Here is a 19419-nt window from a genome sequence, read left to right as displayed (position 1 = left end):
CAGACAAGATTCACCAGGATGTTGCCGGGACTGGAGGGCTTGAGTCACAAGGAGAGACTGGACAGGCTGGAACTGTTTTCCCTGGAGTGAAGGAGGCTGAGGGGTAACCTCAGAGGTTTGTAAAATTGTGAGGGGCGTAGATGAGGTGGATGGTCACCGTCTTTTCCCCAGGAGAGGGGAGTATAAAACTAGAGGGCTAAAAGGTGAGAGGGGAAAGGTGTAAAGGGGACCTGAGGGGCAGGGTTTGCACACACAGGGTGGTGGGTATGTGGAACGAGCTGCCAGAGGAAGTGGTAGAGACGGGTACAGTAACGACAATTTAAAGATATTTGGACAGGTGCACGGATAGGAAAGGTTTAGGGATATGGGCCAAATGCAGGCAAACGGGACTGGTGAGCATGTCGTACACCATCTTTACCACTCTCATCGTCAGGGAGCTATTGACTTGCACGCCAAGATTCCTCTGTACATTGATGCTCCTAAGGGTCCTGCCATTTACAGTGGACTTTCCTTTTACATTTGACCTCCCAAAATGAGTCACCTCACACTTGCCTGTATTGGACTCGATCTGCCATTTCTCTGCCCACATTCCCAACCTGGATCCTCCAGGTCCCAGCACAGATCCTTGCGGAACACCACTGGTCACAGACCTCCAGTCAGAACAACATCCCTCCAGTCAGAACAACATCCCTCCACCAATGTCCTTTGCTCTTCCATGACCAAACCGATTTTGAATCCAATTCACCACGGATCCCACCCCCACACTCGCCCCCCTGCCCCCAGTAACTGACCTGCTGTTGACGGTCCACGAGTGACGGGAAGATGAGGCCGGGGCAGTCGCAGAGTTTGACTGTGGGCGTCAGAAAGTAAGTCTGGAAGTACTTTGTGTGCCCCGGCGTCCGGGACACACTCACCACCTTCTTCCCCACCAGCCCGTTGATGAGAGATGACTTGCCCACATTCGGGAACCCTGCGGGAGACCAGGAAAAGAAGGTTAGACCCCAAATTGTTATCCCAAGTTTAAGTTCCCACTCCTGCCTGCTGCAAAATCACACAGTGCCACGGATTAATTCTGTTAAAACGCGTTTATTAGCAGTATACTGCCAGGGAGAATTCTCCTGACTCTCATGTAGAGTCTTTATTGGAGGTCTCCCCCTGTACAGAGGGGCAGACATCAACTTATAGAGTCCTTGTCACACATACTTAATGAATGCGGCTCCACAAGTTTCAATCAGGCTCCTGAGATTCAAAGACAGACATCACACTTATTGTTCATTATAATTGATTTACAATCAAGAGATTCAAAGACAGGTATCACCCTCATTGTTTAGGACAAGCTTCCCACTCGCTGTTTAAGGCGACCAAAACCCTTATTGTCTAGTATAACTGGCTTGCAACCAAGTTCCGGACATAGTAATTACCACCTAGTCCTGAGTCAGGGGTTTGCTTGCGAGGTATTTTTTCATCAGTTACATATACAGTCACAGTTTCTTAACCCTTTACTTCCTCAACCCCACATTGAAACCTCTGCAGAGCCAACACAACTGGGTGGCGACCAGTCATCTGTGCAGACACACACAGACAGTTGCGGGCACCTGGGGTGTGCTGCCGGGGGAGGTGATGGGAGGCAGATACGACAGTAAAGTTTAAGAAGCATTTGGACAGCACAGACGTCGTGGGCCGAAGCAGCCTCAACTCCTCGGTCTTCACTCGATGGAACGGACTGAGGGACCAGCACACCCAACTCCACAGCCTGGGGCAGTTTCTGCTCCCACCTCAGATCAGACACTGGGAGAGAAGGAGAGAGAGAGGTGAGCAGGGACCATGGGAAGGAACCCCGAGGGAGAACAAGGGAAGCGGGGCCCCCTCCAAGAGAGAACCCCCGAAGGAAAACGAGAGGTGGGGGGATCCCCTCCTCCCCAAGGGAGAGCGAGAGGGGGGTCCCTCCTGAGGGAGAACGGGTGGGGGGGGGGGGGGGTTGGGGGAGACCTGAGGGAGAACGGTGGGATGGGCAAAGGAGAACGAGAGAAGGGGAGAGAGGTCGTCAAGGGATGAGGTTGGAAAACGAGAGCAGTGCAAGACCATAAGACATGGGAGCAGAATTAGGTCATTCGGCCCATCCACTCTGCTCTGCCGTTCGACCGTGGCTGATTTATTTTTCCCTCTCAACCCCATTCTCCTGCCTTCTCCCCATAACCTTTGACACCCTTACTAACCAAGAACCCATCAATCTCTGCCTTAAATACACCCAATGACTTGGCCTCCACAGCCCACAGATTCACCACCCTCTGGCTGAAGAAATTCCTCCTCATCCCCGTTCTAAAGGGACGTCCCTTTATTCCGAGGCTGTGCCCTCAGATCCGAGACTCTCCCACTACTGGAAACATCCTCCCCATGCTCACTTTATTCAGGTTTTCAGTGTTCGGTGAGTTTCAATGAGATTCCCCCCACGAGCAGAAGCGGGGGAGGTGGCGCATGCAGTCAACACTCCACGGGACTTAGACCAGTCCTGCCCCAGATACATGGGTGTGGGAGAAATTTTAAAGCATTACCACCAATTAGGGACCAAAAGGGTCAAGCCATTTCAGTCATGACAGCTGTACTGTCTGTTCTTGGTAAACTGCCAACCAACTGTACCTAGCTATAAGTAACTAACTCCCATGCTCACTTAGACTAGAAGGACGATGTGGGAACTTGTTTTTCTTTGGAATCATTGTTCCATAACCTGCCCTAACGCTGCAGGCAGAGTAACTTTGAAGCTGATTTCCCTATAAGTCCTGATAAGAACTTACCAGATGTAATTTTTAATTTGAAGCCTTTTTATGATGCTTCAATATCTAAGATTTATGGTAGGTCACCAGGAATGAATAAGGTTCCTTTAGACAAAATTAAAAATGCTTGGGAGCATGATCTACAGATTTCAATTTCTGAGGAAACTTGGAATCAAATTTTTAAACTGGTTAATACTTCATTATGTGCGCGTCAGTCCCTCCCTCAATTTAAAGTGGTCCATAGAGCTCACCTGTCCAAAGACAAGTTATCGCGTTTCTATTTGGATATATCTCCTTATTGTGACAAATGCAATAATGGAGAAGCTTCTTTAATGCATATGTTTTGGTCATGTCCGAGTCTGGAAAAATACTGGGTAGAGGTATTGCAAACCTTTCCCGTGCTTTTTAAAATAAATTTTAAGCCAAATCCTTTAAATGCATTATTTGGGATTGTGGAAGAAAAAGAACTAATTCTGGAGACATCTGACCTACACATATTGGCCTTTACTTCTCTTACAGCCAGGAGGGCTGTGTCGCTTAAATGGAAGGAAGTTACTCCTGCCACTCATGTTCAATGGCTACAGGATGTTATGTCACATCTAAATTCAGAGGAGATCTGTTGTTCTATTTCTGGATCTATTCTGAACTTTCAAATATTATGGGGACCTTTTTTGAACTACTTTCAAAACCACAGATTTGGTGCTTAAAGTACAGATATTATGTCTTTAGGGTGTTTTTTTTGTCTTTTTCTTACCAAACAGCTTCGGTTTTGGTAGTGGGGTTAGATTTTTTTTATAATAAAATTATTTCAATTTATTAATATTAATTAGTTATCATTTCTGTTTATTAATGTGAAGTATTGTGATTTCAAGTGTGATTCACTACAATGTATTTTGTAACATTTTGTCTATCCTTTTGTTTCATGTACTTTGTATTTTCTATTTGGAATTAATAAAAATATTGAAAAAAAGAAGCTGGTAGGTGCTTTGGGTTATTGCCTAGAACATGCTGTGAAACTTCTCTATTTGTGTGATTAAGTTCTTCGTGTCACGTATATTTTGACCATAAATATGAGTGCAATCCTTTGTTGAGCAGTGTCTCGGAACTCTGCTTTTAGGAGTCTGAGCTCTCCGTGATATCATGTTACAATAAAGGCTGTCTGATGCAGATGCCCTCCGGGTCCAAGTAATACTTTTCCGCGACAGTGGGGCTGTGGACTTTCTCCCGGAGACCTGGGTGAGGGGGTGGTGGCGGACGGTCCACCCTCCGGCTCTCCCTGCCCGGAGCACTGAATCCGATGGACTCACCCACGCAGCCCACGGTGAGGATCCCGTCCTTGTAGAGCTCGTCCGCGGCAGCGCACATTTCCATGGCAGCGTCGGTCTGGTGCTCCACCAGCACGGCCTCCTCCTCGTCCTCCTCGTCGGTCAGATCCTCGCGGTGAGTGCTGGTAGCATCCCTCTCCATCTTCTCCCTCCAGCTGGTCAGGTCCACTGTGCAGGAGAAAGGACACCAGTCACACGGTTGGAGGGTGCCAACGGCCCTCGGGAGGTTCGGGGACAGGCGGCCTCGGTGGGACGGGGTGGGGGATTGTCACTTCCTCAGGGCTGCCGAGCGCCCCCGGACAGAACATGCGGAGAGGGTCCGCATTCAGGATCCCAGCGACGGAGCCCTCCGGGCACGAGGGATCAGAGGAGCAGGAACGGCGACGGGGACGGTCAATGTTTCTGTGGGGCTTTCCTGGACCGGGGAGACGGTGTTTCACCCGGAAGGGTGGGGGTCAGACGAGAGGTCATCGACTGATAACAGACCACAGAGAGTCCCTGTGTTGGGATCGTGCCGAAATCAAGGGGATGTGAACCGGGGGGAAGACTGGTTCGTATTGGCACAAGGGTCCTGTGTACGAATATTCGGACAGTTCTAGCGAAGACTTGTATCAATTCCCAGGGTTCCTGTCACATTGCCTGTGCCTCTCTCACCTTACCCTTCTCCTGAACCTGCTGCCTGTACCTAGCTACTTGCCTGTCTATATCCCAACTATGTATCATCACTCATCTGTGAACGTTTTGCCTGTACCTCCTCAACTGTTTCACCTTCACCTCTGCCTGAGCTTGTTGCCTGTACCTGCGCCGACTGTGTCACTTTCACTTGTTGCCAAGCTTGTAGCCTGTACCTGCCCCAACTGTGTCACCTTCACTTGTGCCTGAGCTTGTTGCCTGTACCTACCCTGGCTGTTTCACCTTCCCTTGTGCCTGAGCTTGTTGCCTGTACCTGCGCTGACTGCGTCACCTTCCCTTGTTGCCTGTACCTGCCCCAACTGTGTCACCTCTTGTGCCTGAGCTTGTTGCCTATGCCTGTCCCTTCGCTTGTGTCTGAGGCTTCCACAACTATTTTATCTTCATGTCGATTGCAGCTTGCTGCCTGTAGGTACTGCAACTGTCTTACTAGTTTGCTGCATGTAGCTGCCCAACTGTTCTACCTTACTGTGTCCAAGGATGCCTGTACTTCCCTGACTCATGTGCCTTCATTTGTACCTGAGCTCCTGCCTGTACACTCCTCCACTGTTTTACTTTCATTGGGTCTCAGCATGTTGCTTTACCTGTCCTGACTGTTACACCCTGTTGTGATTGAGTGTACTGGCTGTGGCTGTACTAAATATATTACCCCTATTTCTGTCTACGCCGGTTGCCTGTAGCTGCCTGTTTAACCTTCAGTTGTGCCTGAACTTGTTACCTCAGCCTCCATTGAATGTGCTTCCTATACTTGGGCAAACATTTTGCCCGTAACTGCCGTCTTCCCTACACCTGCTCCTGAGGTTGTTAACTGTGCCTTTCTCAACCATTTTTACCATCACCATACCCAAAACTGCTGCCTGGAGTCACGACTGTTTTACCTGCAGTGTACCTGAGCTGGCTGCCTGTAAGGCCTGACTGTTTTACTTTCACTGTACCCAAACCCACTGCCTGTAGTCCCAACTGTTTCACCTTCACTGTACCCAAGCTGGCTGCCTGTAGCCCCAACTGTTGTGCCATCACCGTAGCCAAGCTTGCTGCCTGTAGTCATGACTGTTTTATCTTCACTGCACCCAAGCTGGCTGCCTGCAGTCCAATCTGTTTTACCTTCATTGTACCTGAGCTCACTGCCTGTAGTCCCGACTGTTCTACCATCACCGTACCAGAGCTTGCTGCCTGTAGCCCCGACTGTTTTACCTTCAATGTAGCCAAGCTGGCTGCCAGTAGTCCTAACTGTTTTACCTTCATTGTACCCGAGCTCACTGCGTGTAGCCCCGACTGTTTTACGCTCAATGTATCCAAGCTTGCTGCCTGTAGCCCTGACTGTTTTACCTTCACTGTACCCAAACTTGGTGCCAGTGCAAACCCGACTGTGTTATCATTGTTTGCCCCCAGCCCCTCCCCACCCCCGAGCACGTTGCCCATAGCAACCTCATTTCCCAGCCTCACCTTTGCCCTGTGTGATGGTCTCGCAGGCTTTAAGGAGCTGTCTGGGACCCACTGCCATCGTTCGGACTCGTCGCCGCCGCCTCCGCTTCTGAAACACTGAACCCGAACACAGAGACGTGAGTGGGACACAGTCCCGCAGATCCGGGCTTCGGTAACAAGAGCCACACTGTAACACCTCCCAGGAATCATGATAAATGAGTATCCTAAGGGCGGGCAATCACAAGGAAAGCACGCCAGCGTCTTTACTTCCTTAGGAGGTTCAGCCTGGTCGCCAAAACACTAACAAACTTCTACAGATGCACTGTTGAAAGTATCCTGACTTGGATGCACCATGGTCTAGGACGGCAATTCGAATGCGCAGGAAGACAAGAAGCTGCAGAGGGTAGTGGACTCTGCCCAATACATCGGGGACACATCCCTCCCCATCATCGGTAGTACCTACAGGAGGTGCTGCCTCAAGAAGGCAACACCCATCATCAAAGATCCCCACCATCCGGGCCGCGCCATCTTCTTGCAGCTCCCATCGGGCAGGAGGTACAGAGGAGTCCCACACCACCAGGTTCAGGAACAGCTACTTCCCTTCAACCATTCGGTTCTTGAACCAACCGGCACAACCCTAATCACTGCCTCAGTACAGCAACACTATGACCACTCTGATCACTTTGCACCAGAATGGACTCTTTTTTGTTCTAATTGTGCTCTTTCTTGTAAAAATTCTGTTTAATTTACATTTAATGTTTTGTTTGTGAATGCTGTTTATCTGATGCTCTGTGTCTGTGATGCTGCTGCAAGTAAGTTTTTCATTGCACCTGTGCACACATGGACTTGTGCATCTGACAATAAACTCTACCTTGACTTTGGGCATTTACTCCCCCTATAATTCACTCGGTCCCTGTGATTAACCCTTTTACCTACCCTTCTCACTTGGTAGCTGGCTCCATTAGAGCAAAGGATGGAATCGTTCAGATGCAGACAAGATGAGGGCAGGTGCAGTGGCGCAGCGGGTCGAGCCACAGCCTCACAGCTCCAGAGACCCAGGTTCGATCCCGACCTCCGGCACTGTCTGTGTGTGGAGTTTGCACCTTCTCCCAGTAACCATGCGGGTTTCTCCCCTGGAGGGGGGTCCGGCTTCCTCCCACGTCCCAAAGACGTGCGGTTCAGTGGGTTAATTGGCTGCCGCCTGGTGTCAGCGGGCGGCAAAACCAGTGGGGGAGAGGGGAGCTGATGGGGAAGCCAGAGGGGAAAAAAAATGGGATTAGAATAGTGGTGCTTGACGGTCAGCACAGATGTGACGGGCTGAAGGGCCTGTTTCCATGCTGTACGAGCCAGCGAGGTTCCCAATGGGAACCACACGGGGAGGTCCAACCACACCCCAGCTCAATACCTTGACCATCGTTTACCCAGCAGCGCTCTCTGTGAATTACTCTGGAATTACGAGCTGCCAGAAGAAGTGATAGAGGCGGGTATAATTATGACATTTACAAGGCATTTGGGCAGGTACATAGCCGGGGAAGATGTAGGAGGGATACGGGCCAAACGCAGGCAAATGGGACTAGCTCAGTCAGGCATCTTGGTCAGCACGGACGAGCTGGGCCGAAGGGCCTGCTTCCATGCTGTATGACTATGACAATTTAATGCATCCTTGCAATTTGCTGCAAGATTAGATATTTCCTGCACTTCTGCAATAACGTTGTCAATTCAGATTGTATTTTTCAAACCAAGGTCTTGAACACTAGTACAAATTGTAAGTTTTACACGTACTTCTTCTCTAGACGACCCAATCTCTCCGCATACAACAGGGCCACCATCCCGGGAATCAGTCTGGTGCATCTTCGCAATGCTCCCTCTAATAACAATATCCCCGCTGCTTACCTGTGCTGGGATCTGTCTCGCCCTGTTTCTCCCGAGGGTACGACGTGAAGCAGAGGACGTGGAGCTGAGGGAATTTCTGCTGGAAATAATACTTCCAGGCTGCCACCAGAGAGGGCGGAGCAAGGTCGATCATTGTTCAGAACCAGGAGTAAGGCTCCTCTTCATCTCCTGGGTCACGTAGTCGTACAGTGCTGGGGAAAAGTGAATCACCTGGGAACAGGAGGAACGGGTCAAGAAAGGATCTGTTAACCATGGGTGCAGAAAACTATACGTACATATAAATAGAGGAAAGTTATTTTCTACTTTCTACCTTGTTGCAGCTGTCTAAAACTTTGGTGAGTTTTGTGTGCAGTTTTGGTCGCTCCATTACAGGAAGGATGTGGAGGCTTTGGAGAGGGTGCAGAAGAGGTTCACCAGGATGCTGCTTGGATTAGAGGGTATTACCTATAAGGAGAGGTTGGACAAACTTGGGATGTTTTCTCTGGAGTGTCAGAGGCTGAGGGGAGACCTGATAGAAGTTTATAAAATTATGAGAGGCAGAGATAGGGTAGACAGAGTCTTTTTCCCAGGGTAGAAATGTCGAATACTTGAGGATATGCATTTAAGGTGAGAGGGGGGAAAGTTTAAAGGAGATGTGCGGGGCAAGTTTCTTTTCCTACACAGAGAGTGGTGGGTGCCCGGAACGGGCTGCCAGGGGAGGTGGTGGAAGCAGATACGATAGTGGTGTTTAAGAATCTGTTAGATACAGGAATGTGCAGGGGATGGAGGGATATGGATCACATTCAGGCAGAAGAGATTTAGGTTAATTTGCATTGTGTTCAGCACAGACAGTGAAGACGGAAGTGCTTGTTATGTATTGTTCTATGCAGCTCCATGTGTAAGCTTATATACATCCTTACCTACACAACTATAGTTCTGTATTACAGCAACGTGCTCTGGAAATGTGAAATAAATAACGAGATAAAACAATGGAAATACCCACGAGGTCGGGCAGCGTCCAGGGAGAAGGACTGATCTGATGCTTCAGCTGTTTTATTAAGCTTGGGGAATGAGGATTTTAAGACTCGAGACATGCCAGATTAGGAGCTGCGGAGGGGAGGGAGCACAGTGCAGTGAGGGTGGGGAAATTGGTCAACCTCAGGGAGACGGAAGATCTCCAAGGGCACAAGGTGAGGGGCGGGCCAGGGGAGCACAGAAGTAGCCCGGAGTGGAGATACTGAAGGCACAGACGAAGGTTTCAGCAACAGTTACACTCACCTCTTGTATTTGGAATCGGAGACGGACAGAACAGGAACTGTCCCTTCAGCCCACTGAGTCCACACTGACCATCATACACCCATTTACACCAATCCTACATTAATTGGATTTTTGTTCTCCCCACAGTCTCATTAACCACCACCAGGTTCCCCTCCCACTGCCCCCCCCATACACGCTGGAGGTAACTTACAGCGGCCAATTAACCTCCCAGCTCGCTCTGCAGAAGATAATGGGAAGGGAGCTCTGGTGAACAAAGGGTTACTCTCTCTGTGTCTTTAATTGCTCTGTACCACAGGGTACTGGTGCCAATTCCTGCAGTGGTAAAGCCTGGGCTCCCTGGGGGGCATACGAGGGTGGTCTCCCCCACAAGGAATCTTCCAATTCCTCATCCTCATCGTCACTATGGGCTCATCACTTCCCCCTTTTGCTATTAACGGCAGAGCCCTTCCTGCAACCTCGGGTCACCGTCTGAATGGGTTGTTGGTGGTAAAGGGTGCCCTCCTTCCTTGCTGATAGGATCTTTGGAGGAGGACCTGTGCTGGCCCCCCTGGGGGGGGGGGGGGGGGGGGGGGGGGGGGGATCATCACTGCCGGGACACGGCCAATCATCCCAGCCATCAGCTCCCAGTGGTGCACGCAGAGGAAACTCATACTTCACACGGGGCTCGGTTGATGGTCCAGCTCCCTTCCCATTGTCTTCTGCAGAGTGAGCTGGGAGGTTAATTGGCCACTGTAAATTACCTCCAGCGTATATGGGGGGGGGGGGGGGGCAGTGGGAGGGGAACCTGGTGGTGGTTAATGAGACTGTGGGGAGAACGAAAATCCAATTAATGTTGGATTGGTGTAAACCGGTGTACGATGGTCAGTGTGGACTCAGTGGGATGAAGGGACTGTTCCTGTTCTGTCCATCTCCGATTCCAAATACAAGAGGTGACTGTAACGCCATAAATGATACCATGGTTCCCAACACTAAGAACTATCACAAGAAACAGTTCTGTTGTGTCAAGCTCTCTCATCTAGGGTTCTATAGTCTGGCAACTCCAATGGTCCAGCATGTTTTGAATTACTAGCTCAGGTCTAAAGTCTAAACTAAGATCTGTACTAACCTATAGCTAATTAACCTACCAGTGCAACTTCTGTGATCTCAGTGTTTCTGACCTAGGGAAATTTTGGGTTACAGACAGTTCTCGGAACCGGGGAGTGTTGATACTTAATAGTTCGCCTGCTCAGAGGAAGGCAATCGGGGGCAATTTCTGTGGTCTGGTACCTAAGGGTGCTGGGCTAGAGAGTTTCAACTTGTATTATTTTAAGATTTCCCACACTATATTTGGGGCATGCAATGATCCAACAGTAAAGAGTCCCAGTGTCCCAGACAGGTTGGCACCCAATGGAAAGGAGGAAAGGGAGAGATTTAGTTTGCTGATGATACAGTTACAGAGCTACTGTAGGTGGCAGTGTGGGCTGTGGAGAGGTGCAGATCATAGACAGGCCGAGAGAGGACACAGCAGATGGAATATAATGTGGAACGATTAGACGTCATCCACCCTTGGTAGTAAAAATAGAAAGGTGGAGTATTGTTCAAATAGTGAAAGGCATGATTGTTCAGAGTGTCCTTGTACACTAATCATTGAAAGGTACTGCAAGCAAATTCCAAAAGCAATCGTTACATTGGCCTTTGCTGAAAGGGGGTTTGAGTACAGGAGTGGAGAGGCTTCGCTCCAATTATAGAGGCTTGGTTAGACTTGCGTGTGCAATTCTGTGTAAAGGTCTGATCTCCCTGGCCAAGGAAGGATACAGTTGTGATGCAGGAAGTGGGCAGGTTGGTTATACAGGTTGAATCTCTCTTGTCCTGAACCCTTGGGATCTGACCATCTTCCTCTGAGTGGGAGAGCTGTTAACTAGAGACACTCCCCTGGACACGTTAGGGTTCCAAGAGTTGTCCGCAATCTGAAGTTTCCGTAAGTGGGAAACACTGTCAACTAAGATCGCAAAAGATGCCCTGGGAGGTTAACTAACTACAGATTAGTACTGACCTTAGTTAATTTTAGATCTCAGTTAGGATTAACTATTATATATCAGTACTACAGATTCAAAACTGTGGACCAAAGGACAGCAGACCAGAGAGCTTCAACCTGTACGAGGAAAGATTAAGCAGATAGGGGGAATTCTTCAGGAGTTTGAATTTCTCGAGGGGCCAGACGGGGTTGATGAGGAGTTGATGGTTCCCTTGGCTGGGGTGTCTAGAACCTGGGATCACAGTCGCAGATAAAGGTTCAGCCACTCAGGGCCAAGATACGAAATGGCCTCAGCCATCGGGTAGTGAATCTTCGTAATTCTCTACCCAAGAGGGCTGTCACTGAGCATTATCTAGAGAGAAACCAATAGAGTTTTGGATATTGAGGGATGTGGGGTTAGTGGAGGAAAGCAAAGTTGAGGGGGAGAGGTCAGCTGTCATCATGAATGGTAGAGTAGGAACAAAGGACTGAATGGCCTATTCTAGCTTCTATTTCTAATGCTTACAGATGATAGTAGTGCTGTCTGGGATCCATCACAGCTATGAACTTGCTGTCAGTAAAGCCAGGAGCAGTTCAGCAGATGGCAAGTTGCATCAACGTATGCAGACAGTGCCCAGGTTGTGACAGGGTTCGTAACCCGAACTGTTTGCAAGTCGGAAAACGAACAGGAACAGCGTGCAGGGGAGAGGGTTGCAGAAGCAGCTGTGACGGGCGAGCGAGTAGGCGCGGGGGAGAGGGGCAGCCGGCTGGCCTCACTGAGTGAACAAGCGAGTCTGCTCAGCACTCCCGGCTCTGCTCAGCTCTACCCAGCCCCCGACAGGGGTGGGGAGAGAAGGCACCCGGAAATGCCCCGTTCCCACACAGCAGAAGATGCCTACAGCCTTGCAGTGACCAGCAAATCCATCCTCATCCATAAGACCAGAAGATATAGGAGCAGAGTTAGGCCATTCAGCCCATCGAGTCTGCTCTGCCATTCGATCGTGGCTGATTTTTTTCCAACCCCATTCTCCCGGCTTCTCCCCGTAAGCCTTAACCCCCTCACTAATCAAGACCCTAATGACTTGGTCTGCACAGACCTCTGTGGCAACAGATTCACCACTGAAGAAGTTCCTCCTCATCTCAAATCTAAAGGGATGTCCCTTTATTCTGAGGCTTTGCCTTCAGATCCTAGACTCTCCCGCTACTGGAAACATCCTCTCCACGTCCACTCTGTCCAGGTCTTTCAGTGTCCGGTAGGGTTCAATCCATCCCATCCATCTCCCAAACGCTTGTTCATTCTCTTTGTTATTTTTTAGGAGTTGGATGAGGAAGTGGAAGGGTGGGTTAGTAAGTTTGCAGATGACATGAAGGTTGGTGTGTTGTGGATAGTGTAGAAGGTTGTTGGAGGTTACAACGGGATATAGCCAGGATGCAGAGCTGGGTGGAGAAGTGGCAGATGGAGTTCAATCCAGAAAAGTGTGAGGTGATGCACTTTGGAAGAATGAACTTGAAGGCAGAGTACAAGGTTAATGGCAGGATTCTTAATAGTGTGGAGGAACAGAGGGATCTTGGGGTCCAAGTCCATAGATCCCTCAAGGTTGCCGTGCAAGTCGGTAGGGTGGTTAAGAAGGCATACGGTGTGCAGGCCTTCATCAGTCAGGGGACTGAGTTCAAGAGCTGTGAGGTAATATTGCAGCTCTATAAAACTCCGGTTAGACCACACTTTAGAGCATTGTGTTCAGTTCTGGTCACCTCATTATAGGAAGGATGTGGAAGCTTTGGAGAGGGTGCAGAGGAGATTTACCAGGATGCTGCCTGGATCGGAGAACGTGTCTCATGAGGAAAAGTTTCTTTTCTCTTTGGAGCGTAGGTGGATGAGAGGTGACTTGATAGAGGTGTACAAGATTATGCGAGGCATAGATAGAGCCTTTTTCCCAGGGCGGCAATGGCCAATACCAGAGGACATCCATTTAAGGTGAGAGGAGGAAAGTTTAGGGGAGATGTCAGAGCGATGTTTTTATTTTTACACAGAGAGTGGTGGGTGCCTGGAACGCACTGCTGGGGGTGGTGGTAGAGGCTGATACAACAGGGACATTTACAAGACTCTTAGGTAGGCACATGGAAGTAAGAAAAATGGAGGGTTATGCACTGTGTAGTAGGGAAGGGTTAGATTGATCATGGAGTAGGTTTATACAGGTCGGCACAACATTGTGGGCCAAAGGGCCTGTACTGTGCTGCACAATTCTACGTTCTATATGCACGGAGCATTCATAATCCAGGAAGGGCCCATTACCAAGAATTGAACCCATTTTCAGCCCCAAGCCCCTGCCCTCATAGTCTGTTTGCAATACATACCGGGTGCCTGATGTCCGTGATCAGTAGAACAATGTCGGACATCTCCAAAACTCTCCACAGTTGTCTCCAAGTCTACACCGGGGAAGAAGAAACAGACAGTTAATGGAGTCACAGGGAGTGAGCGATGGTCACCGGCAGACTTCACTTCCGTCAAAACACTTCCAGACCCGTTCCGACCACAATGAAGTACAGACGATGGAAAACGGACCTGGATGGCCACCACTCGACCTTCCCACTGCCCAGCCAGTTCTACCAGTAACACACACTCAGCAGGCATCACCCAATCTGCCCATCCACCCAATCACCTCCCCCAACCCACCCCCAAACCCATTCCATCTGATGCCATCCAACTTGCTCCCTTTTCAGGCAATCACAACAAACAACAGCAAGCAACACACAAAATGCTGGAGGAACTCAGCGGGTTAGGCAGCATCTACGGAGGGAAATAAACAGTGGACATTTCGGATCAAGACCCTTCATCGGGACAACAACATGAAGCCCACCCCCGCCGGTCTACAGCCAATTGGCACACCCAATCATGCTGGGCTACAGCCAATCAGAAGGCCCGACAAGCGCTAGCCAATTGGCATTCCCCCCCCCACCCTGTGCCAGCCAATAGGCATGTCCGACCTGCCAGCCAACCAATCCCGTGCACCTTACCCACCTCTTCCAGTTAGCAAGGACTCCAGAATTCCACGATATAATCCTCTTCCCTATTCCTCCACCCTCACCCTCCTCGGACAATTTCAAATGATTGATTCCCGGCCACCAACTCCCCGACCACCCTCTCTCTACCCCGCTCTCTGTTGTCTTTGAACTGAAACCCTATCTGCCCTCTCAGAGGAAACTGAAAGGTCCCGTTCCACTATCTGGAAGAATTTTTTGTGGCTGAAATCTACGCCATTGACCAACAAGATTGACTCATTATCCTGTTCAGTGGCAGTGTGCATAGATTGCTTTTCCACTTTACAACCACGTAGATGCCAACAATGGTGTTGTTGGCCTTGAGTCGTTTGGGACTTCACAAGGCTATGAGAGGTTCTCTCCCAGACTAGCGCTTCATCCTGTGCTTTGGTGACTTGTTGGGTCCACCGGCCAGTCGCCTCACCTCCAAGTTGTGCTCAAAGTAACTGAGCTTGGTGGGATCGAACGTGCTGTAGATCTTCTCCAGGTAGTCGCGGAAGGCCTTTTCCTCCTGAACCAGCAGCTGCTCCTTCGTCATTGTGTAATTCCAGGGGGATCGCTTTGGAAAATCCAACACTGGGCACAAGAGGGAGAAGTAAAAATCAATCAAATCAACTGAAGGCAGGACGGAAAAAGAAAGAGAAGGGTGATCCAGGATCCAACTCCGTCCACAAGACCTGGGCTCCCCATGTGAAGACCCCCAGCAGACCCCAGCTGCAACTGAAATGGGTGTCCAGGGTTTCATTTCTGAGGGATCAGACTGAATTTACTTGCACTGATCCTTGGCGATCCTGCTGACAGTTCTGATTTCCATGTCACGGGAGAAGGTGTACAGATTTGCAAGGCTGATGTCAGAAGTACAAGGTAGCAATGGTGAAGAAAAGCTGAACAAGTGGTTGAGGCAGGTACAATAACTTCTAACAGGCAGTTGGACAGGTACATGGATAGGAAAGGTTTAGAAGGTTATGGGCCAAACGTGGGTAAATGGGACTGGCTTGGATGGGCATTTTGGTTGGCATGGACCAGTTGGGCCGAAGGGCCTGTTTCCGTACTGTATGACTCTATGACAATTTAATTTTATTTAACGCATCCTTGCAATTTGTTGCAGTCCTCTTTAACATTGCGGGCTGCCCGCAGAACACTCTACGCAAAAAGACGTATTTCACTGTGTTTCAATGTACATGTGACTAACAAAGATATTTTCTCTCTTATTGAATATCTCCTGCACTCCTACAATAACTTGTTGTCAGTTTACAATTTAGATTGTAGTTTTCAATCCAAAGTCTTAAACACTAGCACAAAATTGTGAATTTTATAAATCATTTACTTCTTCTAGTGAATACAGCCTTGACTACCTAATCTCTCTGCATATGACAGGGCCACCATCCCAGGAATCTGCCTGGTGAACCTAAGTGGTGCACCCTCTATGGCAAGGATGTTCTCTCTCAGATTAGGCATGGACCAGTTGGGCCAAAGGGCCTGTTTCCGTGCTGTATGACTACGTCTCTATGCTAGGCTCTTTTCCCTCCAAGAGAGGCTGAGACTGGCCCCATGTAGCTCTTTAAGACTACGAAAGGGCATAAAAGATGGAAGCTGTTAATCACAGAGTTGTTACAACAAGGAAGGACGCCATTTGGCCCGTCAAATCCATACCTGCCCCACATAGGAGATGTCTAGCCAGTCCCCCTCCCCTGCAAGTTCTTTCCTTTCAGATACACATCTCCTCTGCACACTAGAATCGAACCTGCATCCTCCACTCACTCTAACAGTGCATTCCAGAAGCAAAACACTCAGTGCTTAAAAAAAAGCCTCCTAGCTTTACTTGTTCTTTTGTCAGTCACCCTCAGTCTACGCCCCTAGTTCTTGACCCCTCTGCTATAGGAAACAAGTTTCTCTCTCACCAAATGCTATCTATACTCATTGTAATATATCAAGTGCCCTTACAACCTCCTCCATTCCAAGGAGGACAATTGCAGCTTCTCTGGTCTACCCATATAACACACGCCTGGAATTGTTTTGGCAAATCTCTCCTGCTCCTAATATAAAATTTGAAGTGTGGCACCCAGAACTTGAGACAATACTCTGCTTGTGGCCAAACCAGTTTTATAAAGGTTCATTGTGACTTCTTGCTCTTGTGCTGCTATTTGAAACACCCAGGATCCCATATCCTTTTTTTTAAAACTATTTTCTCAATCTGTACTGACACAGTCAACAAGTGCTGCACATAAAACCCAGAACACACAACCTTTAAAGGAATGGTCGATGAGGGCAACACATTTGATACAATTTATGGGAATTTTAGCAAACTGATTGACGCTATCCCAAATTACAGACTGACCAGTGAAGCAGAAGTCCATGAGATCCGAGGGAAAGTGGCAGACTGGATTAAAAACTGGCTCAGAGAAGCAAGGTAAATGGTCAGTGGGAGTCTTGGTGATTAGGTTGTACGCAGTGAGCTTCTGCACAGTTGCAGAAGTTCAGGGATAAGTACATGGATAAAAAAGGTTTAGAGGGATATGGGCCAAAAGTGGGCAAATGGGACTAGCTTAGACGGGCATCTTGGTCGGCATGGACCAGTTGGGCCGAAGGGCCTGTTTCCCTGCTGTATGACTCTATAACACAGAACAGTACAGCACAGGAACAGGCCCTTCAGTCGGCCGTATCTGTGCCAACCATGATGCCAAATTAAATTAATCTCATCCGCCTGCATGTGATTCATATTCACAAATTCATAAATTAATCCCATTCCCTGCGCGTTCACGTTCCTTTCTAAAAACCTCACTATCGTACCTGCTTCCACCACCACCCCTGGCAGCACATTCCAGGGACCCACCGCTCTGTGTAAAAATAAAACTTGCTTCGCACATCTCCTTTAAACGCCCCCCACCCCACCTTAAACCTATGATCTCTAATAGTTGACAGTTCCACCCTAGGAAAATGATTCTGACTGTCTACCCTATCCATGCCTCTCATTTTTTTTTAAATAAACATTTATCAGGTCTCCCCTCAGCCTCCGACAAACCCAAGTTTGTCCGACCTCTCCTTAGAGCTAATACTCTCTAATCCAGGCAGCATCCTGGTGAACCACATGTACCCTGACGTCTGTAGCAGCACATCAAGTAGAGCTGCTGCTACCTCATAGCTCCAGTGACTCAGGTTCAACCCTGACATCCGCCACTGTGTGCAGAATGCATGTTCTCCCTTTGACTCCATGGGTTTGCTCCCACATCCCAAAGATGTGCTAGTTGGTAGGTTAACTGGCCACTGTATATTACCCGAACTCATTCTTCCTACCAAAACATAACACTATTCAAATTTCTCAGCAGAAAGGCATCATGGTCAGCTGGATTCTCAGAAAAGCGGTGGTTCTGGTATCAATATTTGGGGAATCCCAGTACACATTTCCCTCTTCTCCAAAACAACCTTTCACAACTACTTTATTTGCTGTTACTCGGCTAAGTTTCCCTCCAGGATGCACCTGCCCCTTTTATTCCATGGTCTTCAAGCTGGACAACAACCCTATTGTGTGGCACCTTATCAACTGCCTTTTGTATACCCCTGCATCGACCACATTTCCATCTCTGTCACTTATCTCAGCATTAACCTTCACCTGCTACTTATCCATCCATTCTACTACCCTGTCCATATCTCCTTGAAGTCTATTACTGACCTCCACACAGGTTACTGTGCCTCCAAATTTTGTCTCACTTGGAAACTTGGAAATTGTGCCCTGTACACCCACGTCCAAGACATCAACATATATTAAAGCAGAGTGGTAGCTGTTGTTCACATGGACTTCAGTAACTTTTTGTTTTAACCAGTGAGACAAGGTCCCACGTGGTAGGCTGGTCCAGAAGGTTAAGGCACAATGGATCCAAGGTGTATTGGCAAACTTGATCCAAAACTGGCCGAGTGCTAGGAGGCAAAGAGCAGTGATGGATGGGCATTTTCTGACTAAAATCAGTAAGTGATGTACCGCAGGGATTGGTGCCAGGACCTTTACGTGCAGTATATACACATGGATGAGAATGTAGAAGGTATGATTAGTAAGTCTGCAAACATTACAAAAATTGGTGCAATCGTAGATAGTTACTGAGGGCTGTTTAGAGATTCAGTGGGACACAGAACAGCTGGAAAGTTGATGTACAGAGGTGCAAGCCCACAGCTCCCTGAAAGTGGTGGCATAAGTGGACAGGGTAATGGAAAAGACAACTGGTAATTGCCTTCAGAAGCCAAGGCACTGAACATTTGGAATGTTCAATGCAGTACATTGCTTACTGATTTTAGTCAGAAAATGCCCATCCATCACTGCTCTTTGCCTCCTAGCACTCAGCCAGTTTTGGATCAAGTTTGCCAATAAGCCTCGGATCCATTGTGCCTTAACCTTCTGGACCAGCCTACCACGGGGGACCTTGTCTCACTGGCTAAAACAAAAAGTTACTGAAGTCCATGTGGACAACAGCTACCACTCTGCCTTAATATATGTTGATGTCTTGGACTTGGGTGTACAGGGCACTATTTCCAAGTTTCCAGGTGAGACAAAATTTGGAGGCACAGTAACCTGTGTGGAGGTCAGTAATAGAGTTGGAATTTCATGTTGCAGCCCTACAAACATTGGTCGGGCTGCGCTTGGGGTGATGAGCACAGTTCTGGTCGCCACACTACAAAAGGGATGTGGTAGCAAAAGAGTGCAGAAGAAATTCACCAGGATGTGGCCTGGGATGCCATTGCAAGGGGAGACTGGATAGGCTGGGCTTATTCTCACTGGAACGTCGGAGGCTGAGGGGTGACCTTATAGCGGTTTATAAAATAATGACAGGCACAGTCGGGATAGATGGTCAGAAACTCCCACTACCCCCTCCCCCCAGTGCAGGAAAGTCTAGAACCAGAGTGCACAGGTTCAAGGTGAGGAAATTAAAGGAGATGTGAGGGGTAAGTTTTTCCACACAGAGGTGGTGGATATCTGGAGCAAGCTGCCAGAGGTTGTGCTGGAGACAGATACTATTACGTTTAAAAGGTGTTTGGA

The 19419-nt window shown here is 48.7% G+C and overlaps 1 protein-coding gene across 1 annotated transcript in view; it reads right to left on the bottom strand.

Moving 5' to 3' along the window:
* gnl1 (guanine nucleotide binding protein-like 1) overlaps positions 1–19419 on the bottom strand; it is a 35286-nt gene that overhangs the window by 5064 nt on the left and 10803 nt on the right. The window contains 7 exon segments of the mRNA XM_052043746.1: positions 792–970; positions 4079–4264; positions 6233–6328; positions 8105–8234; positions 8237–8314; positions 13710–13781; positions 14818–14969. Of these exon segments, the coding sequence (XP_051899706.1) occupies positions 792–970; positions 4079–4264; positions 6233–6328; positions 8105–8234; positions 8237–8314; positions 13710–13781; positions 14818–14969 (893 nt within the window).

This window comes from Pristis pectinata, chromosome 34 (genome assembly GCF_009764475.1).
Source record: "Pristis pectinata isolate sPriPec2 chromosome 34, sPriPec2.1.pri, whole genome shotgun sequence".
NCBI classification, from domain to species: Eukaryota; Metazoa; Chordata; class Chondrichthyes; order Rhinopristiformes; family Pristidae; genus Pristis; species Pristis pectinata.
This window is presented reverse-complemented; position numbering and strand designations above follow the sequence as displayed.